Source organism: Danaus plexippus, chromosome 12 (assembly GCF_018135715.1).
Source record: "Danaus plexippus chromosome 12, MEX_DaPlex, whole genome shotgun sequence".
Taxonomy (NCBI): Eukaryota; Metazoa; Arthropoda; class Insecta; order Lepidoptera; family Nymphalidae; genus Danaus; species Danaus plexippus.
The window spans coordinates 2,739,374-2,753,983 of NC_083545.1; the positions used below are offsets into that span (position 1 = coordinate 2,739,374).

Consider the following 14,610-nt stretch of genomic DNA (forward strand, 5'->3'; position numbering starts at 1 on the left):
ATATAATTTAATTAAAATATTACAACAGTTTATAATAAAAAAGCATAAACTCTTTCTTACATTTATTTTTATTTATCATGTATAATTTTTTTTTATAAAAAATAAATTAATATAACTATTCCATGACCATTATTTAAACAGTCTACCTGAAATGTTTGTCTTTAACTAAAATTAGAGTTTTTTGTCAAAAGTTAGAGAAATTCTGTATATTCTAACCCAAAATATCGACTCGTATACTTATTATTTCTCTTATTGACGATACTATTTGTTACCTTACAAGATTTCTGCTTCAAATTGCAATGATTTTACAAAAACCTTAATTTTCTTGTATTTTTTCTTCTGTCTCGGATATTACATTTCTCTGATAAAAGATAAATTTTTCATGTAAGTACAAGGTTGATAGTAGTTGAAGCAATACCGTAGAAAGTTCTGCGTTATTAAGATCTACCTAATTCATTATAATGATTTTAAATAACCATCAATAATTAAATCCTTACCGGTTTTTTATTCCAACCTAAAAGGAATATAAAATGTATCTATTAAATGTCACTGTCAGAAACGTGTGGACGGTGTCATTAGACAATTTGTTATTTTGGTTATAAAGAGAAAACGTGACTGTTAAAGTTCTCCAATATAGTTAATTTTATTAATTTTATAATGTCTGACGGTCAATTCAGTGATTACGAAGACGATATATCGACTAAGGTGAAAACAGTTCGAGTGAGTACTCAACTAAAAGTATTTTAATTAGACAATAGTTCCTTTCATTTGCCTTTATTTACAAGATATTTCTAGTCACAAAAACCCTTTTACATAATAAACTACATTATTGTTTAAAAAAATAGCACCAGCAAAATCAAATACACTAACAACAATTATTATTGTTAATGTTTACATATTATAGTGTCAGCTGTAACTCTTAAAAACACTCGAATTTAAGTAATTATATATTTTTTGTTCACTTCAATAATTCTAAGGTATGAGCTAAAATTGTAAAAAATATTAATAGACAATATAATTTAAATAAATTTATCTGAATATTTCTACTTTCCTAAATTACAGTTTTCAGAAGAACCAGAAATACGGAAAATTAGCAGCGAAGAAGAAGAAGAGCTTGATTCAGATGATTATTTTTATGATTCAGATGGAGAAGTGCAAACAAGTAAGAAAAAGGAGAATATTAATCCACAAAATCCAACAACCAAAGTGAGTTCATACCAACCGAGCGAGAAGCTATTCAAAAGATATATTCATAAAATAAATGTTGACAAATATGAACCAACATTCAATGAGAAAACTGAAAGGTTTATGGATCTTAATGACAAGAAAACGGACAGTGAAAGAATCAAAATCAAAGATAAACATGACAGAGCAACAGTGGAACAAGTCATGGACCCACGTACAAAGATGATACTTTTCAAATTGTTAAACAGGGGAATCATCAACGAAATCAATGGCTGCATATCGACTGGCAAAGAAGCGAATGTTTACCATGCCACATCGAAAGACGGGAAGGATTATGCCGTGAAAATATTTAAGACATCTATCCTAGTTTTTAAGGATCGTGATAAATATGTCTCTGGAGAGTATCGTTTCAGGAATGGTTATTGTAGATCAAACCCTCGGAAAATGGTCAGGACATGGGCTGAAAAGGAAATGAGAAATCTTGTTAGATTATACAATGCTAAACTAAATGTGCCCGAACCAATAATATTGAGGAGTCATGTATTGGTGATGTCTTTCATGGGAGAAAATGGCTGGCCGTCTCCCAAGCTGAAAGATGTAGAGATATCACAATCAACAGCTAGGTCTTTGTATAGAGATTGCATTGTTATGATGTGGAAAATGTTTAATATATGCAAATTAGTTCATGCAGATCTCTCCGAGTTTAATCTTTTGTATCACAACGGCAATGTAGTTGTCATTGATGTATCACAATCGGTGGAACATGATCATCCCCATGCATTTGAATTCTTAAGGAAAGACTGCACTAATATATCCGATTTCTTCAGAAAAAGAGGTGTCGCAACATTGACCGTGAAGGAATTATTTGATTTCATAACTGATGCATCTATTAATGAAAGTAATCTTGAGGAGTGTCTCGAGAAATTGTCTGAGAAGGCTGCATCTAGGAATTTTGAGGAGTTGACGGCACAAGAACAAATTGAAGAGGAGGCGTTTAAGAATGTGTACATTCCAAAGAGACTCGACGAGGTATATTATATACGATAACTCTGTATAATTATAATTATGAACAACAACTAATAGTTGATTTGTTGAATACTTATCTAAATATATATAGACTTTTATTTTTTTCTTATAAATTAGGTCTTTTAAAATAATTTACATCACTACATATATCATTATTTAAATTATTCCATAAATCTTCTACATCTAGACTCAATGTGATTAAGGTATTTCGCAACTTTCGTACAAAAAGCCTTACATTTTTATTATTATTATTTATAATTTCAGGTTATAAATTATGAACGCGACATAAACAAGGCAAAGAAAGGTGAAACAGAAGATCTTATATACCAGAAGATAGCTGGATTCAATGAAGATTTCACGGGGACGGTTGATAAGCCTCAGATATTACAAGACGAAGACGTATCATGCTCTGGTTCAGGCAGCAGTGATGATGAAGATGAAGATGATGGAGAAAGTATGAAGATTATAATATATCAGATCTTATTATAAATATAAAGCAATTCTTTAAAATTCTTTTTTTTACTTAGCAGTTCATGAAGATAAAAATGTTTTGTCAAATTAAAAAGAAGGCATTATCTCCCTTATTACAAAAGTTTTTGTTTAACCTGCCAGTAATTAAATCCAATACAGTATTTCATTTGTAAAATGATTTTAAGTTGTAATTATTACTTTTAAAACTGACATATTTCAGTAATATGTCTCAGATGACAACTAAAACACAGCATTTGTAAAAATTACAGGAACAAAATTTAAAAACAGCGCTCGACCAAGAGATGAATCACCAAACAGCAAAAAGGCAAGAAAGAAGGCCGTTAAAGAAGAAAAGGCTGAAAAGAGGAAAACTAAAACCAAGAAACATATTAAAAAAAGAAGAGATAAGGCCTCTGTTAAGAAATAAATAAGAAGACAATAATTTATATACATATATGTATTTGTAATATTTTTGATTACAATTGTTTATTTGTAAGAACTCTTACATGAACTTCATTGTATAGAGATATATAGATTAAAAGCTGTAAACTGTTGCCTTTTCATCATTTTATATGCATAAAGTGGCATGCATACAGTGGCGTGCACACCACAGATGCAAATAAGCACTGCATACCCTACCCATACAAAAACTAAACCTACATTGTTTAATTCTTACTTGGATACTTTAAATCATACAATACGCAATACGAATGTTTAATTGTTTACAAACAATTAATAAAATGTCATTTGACTCACGATTTGGTAAAATTGATAAAACTGCCATCTATAAACAGAAAACGAAACATTTTCGATGGGCCGCTGCTAACTGCTAGCGCCGCTATGCAGACAGACCGGCGGTAGGCACAACTAATCTCAAGGACGTAATACAAATCTCGTGTTGTATGCAGACAATATTTGCATGTGTGTGTGCAAAAACTGCATGTGTTATTTATTGTTAGGTAAAGGTTTTATATAACTATTTAAAATAATCTTTAAAAAATATTATTAGGGTAAATTACAAAAGCATTTTCACTTCTCCTATGATTGGATTCTTCAAGGATTCCATAGACTTCAATTCAAAGGGAAAAAATGTATAGTATTGTATTGGTAATCGGCGCCGATTTTTGTGCCAGTGATGTTTTTTTTTAAGGTTAATTCTTTATAAATTACAACATATCACGGCTATTCCGTTAAATGATACTTTCTATATACTATATAGTTATCGATACCTCTAAAGTCTAAACGTAACATTTGAAGAGATATTTTATTTATTTTACGTGCCCCTCAAGGGAACAATAAATTTATCAAATTTCGTTAATACCATTAGATTAGATTGGTCAATATTAGGATTCTTACAAATACAGTCAACAGGTAACTTTTTGCTCTACAACAAAATTTTTAAATTAATTGATCATGAGTCTACCGCATATTTTTCTTTATACATTGCTAATAGTAAAAGCTGATTATTGGAAGTAATGTGTATAATAAAATATGTAGTGTTAATATATCTATATATATATTTAATAAAATATAACGGAATAAAATAAAACAATATATTAGTGCTATCCCTATAGCCAAGGTAAAGATAAAGAGAAATTAAATTAAGTATACCTAGAAAAAGGAAACGTTTTTTTAATATTTTATGTAAACAAAAGAAAACCTTGCGTTTTATTATACCTTAGCTTATAAGTTGCCATTCTTAATATTTTTAATAATAATGATGTACCTACCTACTTGCTAATTTAACTGTCTAAGTTGAGAATTTCTATGCAAATAATAGATTTTTTGTTTTCTTATGTATTTAAATATAAAATGCTTATTGATTACAATTAAGTTACATAAAAATGGTAACAGAAACAAAGAGCAAAGTTTTATTAGTCAAGTCTAAGTTTTGATATTTCAAATAATATTATTATCATTACCATAACTAACTAGTGATTTAATTTCAGACTGACTCAAAGACTGTTCTTGCAGTTCTAAAATTGGTCGATTTACCCTGATTAAATTACTACTTTTTAAAAGCTGTTTTTAAAGCGTTATAATAATTACATAATCGTAACTCTAAAATGACTGCTATTTTCAACCTCACTACAATATAATCACCTTCTCCATGAGAGAAGAGGCCTTTGCTCAGCAGTGGGCTCCGATAGACTGATGATGATAATGATGATGAAAATGTAATTATTGATGATATGACTTATCCATTGAGATCTAAGATTTTCGAGTATATTCATTGATGTACGTATTAAAATAATAAAACTTCACACAATAACATTTTCCGTATAACGGAATAGGTGAAAGAAATTAAAAAAAATGTATTTATTTAAAATATTTTATTTATAAAAGTCAAAACTCCTTACCATAATTTATTTAAATAATATTATTTATAATCACTTTTTTAGGTATACTATATATAAAACGCTTTATAAGCTCTTATATAATACTTATGAATTAAATTCATTGTCTTTTTAATACCACTTTAAAAAGTATAAAATATAGCTCCTTGTGGGCTCCTCTGTTGTTTGATAGTTTGTTGTTAGATTTTTTGCATGTCCTGTTTTTATAAATGATGTATTTTAAATCTCTCCCATCTAATTTTAACAAAATGAACAAATGGCGACCAAAATCGCCGTCGTTAAGTAAATATACCTCTCCATTAAAACACCGCATTCTAAGAAGGTTTTAGTTTTTATGTAAATAGTATAATGACGATACATTAAAATCTTGGATGATATTACAAAACTCATGTATTTAATGGCTGGATCGTGAGAAAACATACATTTTCATACATTAAATATCATTAAAAATTTTCCCATTGCCCCCGTAATATCTTATAGATATGTTCTTTGGTTTTTACTATAATGCATACGATCATTAGAATGTAACCGTGACAGCTACAATTTACGATATCACACATTTAGTTTGCAGTCGTTGTAATTTAAACTGCTTATGGCATATCATGTCGCGAAACGCCATCTCAATCCCATATAACACAGAAACCGTACAGATACCATGATAAACACCATAATAGCAATTTCAAAGTAAACCGAACTATTTTCTATATCTAGATATTTCATGAGGACATCGGGTTTGGCGAAGTGACAGTACATTTCTTTACATTCCAAAGGTTTTCGTCCGAAACCGAACACGGTTAGAACCATGGCGACAACACCGCATCTGATGTACGAGGTCTTCATGATGATGTTCATGATTAACGGGATCCTGTGAGCGAAATCGAAGCCGTAGATCGCCAGGCCGAGGAACGGTGCTATCGCTGCTGGGCCAATAGCACAGCCGTTCTGTAATGTAATGGCGTCGTAATACTTTATATTGGACTACTTTTATTTCGTGTTTTATTGGAATTATGAGATCTAAGATTTTCGAGAGTTTTATTCATTTAAATGACACTAACATTTTTCGGATAAACTACGCGTGGTTTATTTTTGTAAAAAACTACATACTCCCGACGTTCCGGTTACTACATTCGGACATCTCGTCTGTCTGTGATCACGGTTGCTGAAAAGTACCGAAACGTCGGGAGTATGTGTTTTTTACATATATCACGCATAGTTTATCCGAAAAATATTAGTTTTATTGGAATTATTTTATATTCAATGTATTATTTTAATTCGTACTTTAGCCGCAACTTAAACAAGACAAATCTTACGAATAGAATACATTAAAATCACAATCCATCTATTTTTTAGTCTTCTATATGATACTCGCGGTAACTGCTTTCAACAATACTCAGAAAATATAATATTTTACATGAAAGTTACTCTTTATCTTATAAGGCTTTCAACAAAACACACTACTTTCACTTCTTAATAATATTATAAATATGAAAGTTTATATGTGCGTGTATGTATTCATTACTCAACAAGCTAATAATCGCAGCTTCGTTGGAATTCTTCGACACATTAAATAGGAAACTATTTATATTATAGCAAATACGGAATGTGCAATAACATAAAAAGTACTTGTAAAAAAAGTTGTTTGTGAGAACTCTGATAATTAATTTTTTAATATTAATGATATCTGCATTCTTTTACTTTAAATATGACCCTATATCTATATATTTACATATATAGTTATTTAGGCATAATACTCGCTCTATATCACTACTGACGTCGCAAAAATTTGCGAACCTACTTGAATGTGTTTTTATATTAAATTAGCTGTAATTCGGGACTAAGACTATCTCTTTTTTGTGTCATTCATCTCTGATATTACAAAGTTCGTCAACAAGAGCCGAGCCACTAAAAACATTAAAAAAATAATAGTGTAGGTACGCATTTTGATTAATTAATTAGAAGGTCACAAAAGAACTGTTTTTGGTAAAAAAATATATCAATTAGAAAAAAGCGTAGCATTAATAACCTTTAATTTTAACTGCATTTTTTATGTCAAATGTTCCAAAAAATAAACCAATGTAAACGATGATACTAACCGTCACACTAAACATAGATCCGATGGCCATTCCGATACCTTCGGACACCAAAGATATAATGTTTCCAATAACACAGAACATTACGAATCTCGGTATTGTAAAAGGCACTCCCACCATGAAGAACACTGTGGTGCAGAATATCATATTTAACGATATTTGTACCGGCAGTTTCGACACCGTTAATGCGGCATAGTACGGAAGCAAACCGTACCAGCCATTAAAGTGCTCTTTCTTAACCAATTTTACTTCTTGGGGATCTGAAAACATGAATTAATTGTTAATAAAAAATGCTGTACTTTCTATACTTACAATAACAATATCATATCAACAAAATAATCGCTAATTGAGAAGATTGCGAAGATGTGTGCAGATTTGCTTTTCTTTCAAATCGCCTACGTACAATAGGCTTCAACACTGTCACGTTTATTTTGTTAAAAGAAGATTAAAACAACGTGCAAAATATAATAATCATCGACAAGTAACTGTATATATTTTTTTTATTATTTTCAATCCCAATAAACTACTTACAGACTAAAACGGGCACCATAATTTGTGTATACGCGAAGAATATGACAAGCCCAACGCACATCTTCAAATGATTGAACATTTGGGCGCCGTCGTTGGCCGTCTTAAAGAAACATATACCCACTAATACCGCACACATCACGTGGTGTATCGTTTGGATCCATAGTGCTGGAAAAAAAAACAAATTAAAAAAAAATCACGCTTATTTTTCTACTCGATTTAATTTCTAGGTACTGTAATTCCATCCGTTGACTTTGATCTCATAATTGTGCCATTCGTAACAATCATCCATAAAGGACACATGCAAATGAGTTATTTTAGAAAACAATGGGGCGATTAGATTAATCTATGTATAACGGACATGTGACGCATCGTTTTAAATGCATCAGATTCATCAAAGGCTATGATTCACGTATGGTCACCCGACCGTAATATCTCGTAAAGTTTTAGTACAAAACTGTGAAATATACCACATCTTGCTGTTAAGTTTTTTATTCACATTTTACACCTACACTCCTTACAAAAGATTTAGCAAAGAAACTAATATTAAAATCATTTATTTTAACGCGATTTTCCGTTTTCTAGTACTAATAAATTCAGATGCAGTGTTCATTATGTAAAAAAAAAAATCACACATTAGCATATCTTATCAACAATAAAATTTGTCATGCCAAAGCTATAGGTATTTGCGTCTTAATTACATTTACAAATGGCTAGGTGACTGTATTACGTAATTAAATATCTACACTTCGAACGTTTCGATAAACAAAGATTTTACAGTCACAGTTTGAAATGTAAATTTTTCTCACCCTGTCTGTTTCTTGATATTTGCAACAACATCCTGCAGAGAAGTATTGAGAACTGTTGGAAATAAGTAGTTGGGAAGCGACTTGTCGACTTTTGTACTTTCATCCAGGCTAAAGACGAATCATCAGTCGACATTCGACTCAATGAAATCGTTGAGTTACTAGGCTCATTATACTGTTGTACTTTATATGTGCATTTCTCGTTTGACAGCACTATTTCCGTTTCCCCGCTCTCATCTTCTGTTTGATAGCAAATCTTTAGCTGCATGTTGTTCATGGGTTCGCTAGTAGTCGTTATATTTTCTAATTTAGATGACTTATAAATTTTTCCATTTAACGTTTCGTTGCACATAATATTTACGTTTTCAGGATTTTCCGTACTTCGATAACTAAAAAAAAATATATAAAAAATTACAACTATAATATTTATATGAAGATTTAACTAAAGAAAAAATAGTTTTGGATAACAAAAACATCAACCAAATGTTTGAGTTTAAGAACATCATAACATACAATATACAAATTTGATATCTAAAGTTATCTAAATATAATAAAGCAATTAATATTGTTCATACTATTATGGACATAATGTTGCAATTATTATTAAACACTTAACTTACAAAGTTTTTTTAAGGTCAGGTATATTACAATAAATTATGAATATAAAAACATGAATCGTAAATTATTTTTTACAAAATCTATTTAAAGATTACAGAAACTTAAACAAAAAACAACTTATTACTTTTAAGATAACGTTATAATATAATGTGTTTCTTAATTAGGTTCAAAAAATCTTTAAGTATGAGCAAAAAACTATTCAAAAAATATACTTCTTTTCAATATAAACAAGTTGCAAAATTATTTCGAATAATTTTTTTCTATATCTACATCGACTCAAATTAAGTAGTTTTCGAGTTGTCAGTTTATTAATGTATGTATAAAGTGTTGCTTACTAAAGTCTGCAGGATTGTGGTGTCTCGGACAAACAAGACCGATGCTCCGTAGATGTGGCACCATTGCTTCAGTATCTCCTTGATAGATGCAGCGTCCATCTGCTAATACATACGCCTGAAACATTATATTAATATTATGCGTATTCCAATGTTAACACAATACTGTCCACCTTCCAGGATACTTAAATATATTAACGCAGAATTAGGATTTATAATATTTTACGACGAAAATATATATTGAGACGATTTGATAAATAGATGCTTTTTAAAATTTATTTTAAACAAATAACAAACTGCTGGAAATATTTCTATGAACATATTCTATGACAAACGAATAGCGCAAGTCAACGAACCGTAATTGTTATGTTTGATGCCACGAGTGGTGTTCATAGATGGCTAAAGATATATTATAATCTTCAATATATCCCTTTACTTGAAATTATATGAGGCACTTGACATACATACTATTGATATTATACAATAAATATTAAAACCTAAACTAAATAATATAAAGATATAATAATTGTTAAAAAAAAATATTTCAGTCCATCCTGTTTAGGCAAAAAAATATATTTCAAGGTGTGATAAGGATTTTTTGTAATTTTTTTTTATTCATTTAATTAAATCAAAACTACTTCATTCAAGATAACATTCATTCAAGATAACAGGAAATTATTATAACTTATTTTTTTTATATAATTATAGACCTATTACTTGATTATAAAATGTTCATTAAAATATTCACCGAATATTTTAAACGAAAAAAAAGCAACGCTTGATTCAAATGTGTATTTTTTAATGTGCTTCGCGAACCACTTTATTATTATACAAGGTTCCAAGTGAGTATTATCATCGTCAATTAAACTCGGACGATCTCAAGGTTCGGCATTTTAATCGCAATACTATTTATCAATCAAAACCTTGTAGAGGTCCGATTTAAAAATGATATGCGAAATCTCTTTAGGCTTCTTGTAGACATATTTGCTAAAGAAATTCTCGCTAAATATTACATTAAGGCGTTATGGGTATACATTTGGCACTGACGAAAGACTGCTTTCCGGATATCTCACTAGAAGTCGTAATGTTTGTAAACTTTGATATATTCATTTTAGTATATTTAATCGTAAGTAATTAGTTTAATTGTAAACATAATTTTTTACTCTAAATTTTAATTCAAAACTATTTTTGTTTTTGTTTTACAATACCATATCGCATAAAATGGTCGGTTAGTCTTTTGTTATGACGAAGATAAGTTTGCAATTACATCAATCTATTAAGATCTATTTATTCTTTTTACGTGTTTTTATAAATATTTAATGTTTGGACTGAAACAACATATAAACATTTGAAAATCAAAATATAAGTGAGAATTAAAGTAATTAATTTGCACACTGCAATTATAAACAGATTTTAAGATTGTTTTATCCTTTTATTCCGTGATGATTTTTCCGGGTAATAGTTTATTAAAATTAGTAAATTTATTGTATTCATACATTTAAATAAATGTTTGATTGAAGCCTTATTTGATTATGATCAGTTCAGCAATGGTTATATTAGATACTTGGTTATTTCATAGCTTTTTTTAAAGAGCCTCCATTTTGCTAACCAACTATAAAGTAAAGCAGAGATGATCCAAATTCCAAAATAATCTGCAGTTGTCTTTCGTGCTTGGCAATATTTATAATTTCTTTAAATAAATACCAAACACATGATTAATTATTTATTTTAACCAATGTTAATCTTCAGTGAGTTAACTCTACAATTTTCAACGAGAATTCCCCATCATTTCTAATAATCATTTCAACATAATTCTCTGTGATACTACTACCTAAAAATAATTGCTGTAACGTTTTAACAATGAAAAACTCTACACGCAATGGCAAATTATTATTTAATTATGCCAATCTTTGTGCAGGCAGTGTGTCATAACATTTATCTATGAAGTGTGTAGTAGTGTAAATATCCTTAACGATAATGAATTTTGACTTAGACACAAACGCACATTGGATAGACGAAGACCTAGATCACAAGTTTAAATACACTCGCGTATACAGACCACAATCAGTGCGTCAGTTTTGACTCTGTTTTCGATACTGATATCGGGATATTTAACTTATATGGAGCTTAAGACAATCTAACATATAATGTTACCGAGGTAGTTGTTTAGAATTATTAATTTATCAAATACCCATTTGATAGTATTATGGTTAAAAAACAAACGTAATACCTGTATGCTAGGAACGAACGAGAAAACTGACAACAAAACTTTGTACATCCATAACGGGATTACTTAAACGTCCACACGTTTCTATTAGAATAACATCTATATTTTAATTACCTTACATTATCTAGCGTAAAAACAGTGAATTAATATAATTTATTGATAATTTTCTTGTTAATTTGACATATTATTCAATATAACTTGTAACACGTACATTAGCGACGTCCTGACATAACAATGAAACTTGCTGTAAATCATTTAATTATTACGACGATAAATAATTATGACATTAAGTTTTTGTCGTAGCATTCGTTAATAATACGTATGTATAAGTAAAATAAATATCTAAGTAAAATGCGTGTATATGCAGTAAAGTGAATAATTTTACGTGAGTTATTTCAGTTGGCTAACAACTGTTCAATATCACCAGTCATCGTAGACGAATCAAGTCGCAAACCCATTGAATTGAAAGCAAAAAAATACGGACTTCGTGAAATCGGTTCAGACGTTTTTGTTGAGCTAACTTTAACTGTTCTCTACATAACTAATTCTGCTACGGTCTCAAGGATTTTATTGTTACCTGACACGAAATAAGTCTATTGTCAAAATTTATATTAATAATTTTTACAAGGTTATTAGTTATAAATTAAACGTTCTTTTTAAATTATTTTATATTTTTATATATTTACAAGCAATATATACTTTAAATTGCATGTAAATATATAAAAATACATATAAGGACCGAAGTAAGAAAATGATTCCTGCAAACCCCGGTTTAGGTATATTTGACAAGCAAAATTTATAAAACTGTGGCCTGTGTGATAATTAACAGTCAGAGCAAGAAATTACTCTTTAAATATCTTATCATTTACCAATCCACTTCGATTCATTTAGGCGTAAAAGTGTTATATTTACCGATCTACATATTACAGAGATAAAATAATCACAATTTTAATATATTAAGTGCAACAACATATTAAGAAATGAAAAACAGAATAATCTAAATAAATAAAATTGAAATAATTCGAGACCTTCCGTTATCTACACAAATAAATAGTTGCCAGCAAAGAAGCAAAGAAACTTATGTTGAATAAAATCTTTTGATATCTTAATTTCACCAGATTTATATTATTTACTAACTATTAAAAATAAACATTTACATAAATAATACATAAACAAAATTTCCATCGTCCAATAACAACCCGTCGGAGTTTAAACTTTAAAATAAATGCGCGTACATATTAATATGTAAAACATATTTAAAATGATGAAATAAATTCAAATCGATTAAACTTACATTGATTTATTACGAACAACGAAGTATTCACTTTGTGGATAATAAATATATCAAGCTAACAAAGCTGTCATTATTATAGAATTTATAATTATATCTGCATAAATGGATATTTAAATATATAATAATCTGACTATAGGGACTATGAGATGCCTTACAATAAATAAAACAAGCGAGATAGAAGATCTATTATATTTTATAGACACATAATCAATTGTTTTAATGATTAAAATCTTGCCATCAAGGTTTTAGGTATTGTGACTGGGTATGACTGAGTGTACTGCTGAAGTATTACCACATTTTATATCACGACAGAGTTAATATAACTAGCAAATTAGTAATAGAAATAGTTGTAATAAAATCTAGATTTACTTTACTCCCGAAGTAATATGCGTTCACGCGTAATTATTATATATTTCAGAGTATACCTTGCATCGAAAACTGTTTACGAGAAACACGGAAGTAATTCTTGGTTAAATAGAAACCTCTTTGTAATGAATATAAATTCAGAAACGACGTTTTTCATTGTAATTTCCCGTTAAAACACTATTGATGTTTGGTAAAAACAAAATATAACATTGATCATTTCTGTAAGCGCAAACTTTTTTTTTGTAAGATTATAATTGGATAACAAGTGTGTTTTTTTAATATTTGAGTGGGTATGTATATGCTTAATTAAGATATATTTAAAAATAATTTTATCACAATACGTCTGTATATCGGGGTGGTGCTGTTTAAGGGTCGCATAAATCGAAACAAAATACAATTTCCTCGTGGTAGATCGATCTTTATTCTTATTTTAAGTTCCTCAAGAGTTTTAGTATTTATTAGCTTTCCAAAATCATGATTTTCAAAATTCATGAATGCATATTCGTGTTAAATGCAAGTTGATAATCTCATTAATGTTTATACATCATTCAAGCTCTATCGAGAAATATGTAAAACTTTTTTCTCATAACGGATATATGTAATTGAAATTTTTGCATTATTTTTAGATTACGCAATAGTTATGGTCTTCCTATTATGTGGGCTGAAGTTTTGTGTCAACCTTGTAATGATTGCAATAGCCAGTACAGAAGAGAAAGTTTTGCGTTTTAAAAAGAAAAAACAATATTTTTTCTAGATATGAATTTCCTTCAAATTAGGTTTCAAGTAGAAAAAATCAAACAATTCCCACTTTTAATATTATAAATAAATACGTAATATGTAACAAAAACAGCATATAATGTGTGCAAACATAATTGACTGCGCAAATAATAATAGCTACTGTATGTAAAACATTCCCATTATGTTGCGACTTTTGCAATGGATAAAGTCATTAGTCGATTGCAAACGTATTGGCTTTTGCAATTGTTGCCATATAAAAGCTTGCAATACACTTTAAGTTCATATAATATATCAAACAGGCAAATCTCATAAAGATTAAGAGTTTTTAAAGCTAGTATTATTATATCTACTAGTTCAGCTATCACAATTTTTTTCATATACTTCTTATTTAACATTTTAATAGTTTTGTATATCACATCTAAAGATTTATACCTGTATATAAATACTAACATATACGTTTTTTGTTATACGAGAGTTCGTTTTTTAAACAGAATTTAATAAGAAATATCGTCTTAAAGAAGATTCAAAAGAATACAAACTTGTGCCCTGATTAATGTGACATGTAACGAATA

General features: G+C 29.1%; 2 protein-coding genes across 2 annotated transcripts in view; one reads left to right on the forward strand and one right to left on the reverse strand.

Moving 5' to 3' along the window:
* The first annotated feature begins 560 nt into the window (after positions 1-560).
* LOC116772616 (serine/threonine-protein kinase RIO1) lies at positions 561-3,236 on the forward strand. The gene is made up of 4 exons (XM_032664850.2): positions 561-720; positions 1,063-2,214; positions 2,476-2,665; positions 2,952-3,236. Exons 1-4 carry the CDS (start codon positions 658-660, stop codon positions 3,107-3,109), a joined length of 1,563 nt encoding a protein of 520 aa, XP_032520741.2. The 5' UTR covers positions 561-657; the 3' UTR covers positions 3,110-3,236.
* Positions 3,237-5,000: 1,764 nt separating this feature from the next.
* Positions 5,001-14,610, reverse strand: part of LOC116772428 (ATP-binding cassette sub-family G member 1) — a 32,665-nt gene continuing 23,055 nt past the window's right edge. The window contains exons 6-10 of the mRNA XM_061522178.1: positions 9,417-9,531; positions 8,467-8,880; positions 7,661-7,825; positions 7,133-7,389; positions 5,001-5,981 (exon numbers count right to left, since the gene is read on the reverse strand). Coding sequence (XP_061378162.1) covers positions 5,640-5,981; positions 7,133-7,389; positions 7,661-7,825; positions 8,467-8,880; positions 9,417-9,531 — 1,293 coding nt within the window. The 3' untranslated portion in view covers positions 5,001-5,639. The remainder of the gene's footprint in view (positions 5,982-7,132; positions 7,390-7,660; positions 7,826-8,466; positions 8,881-9,416; positions 9,532-14,610) is intronic.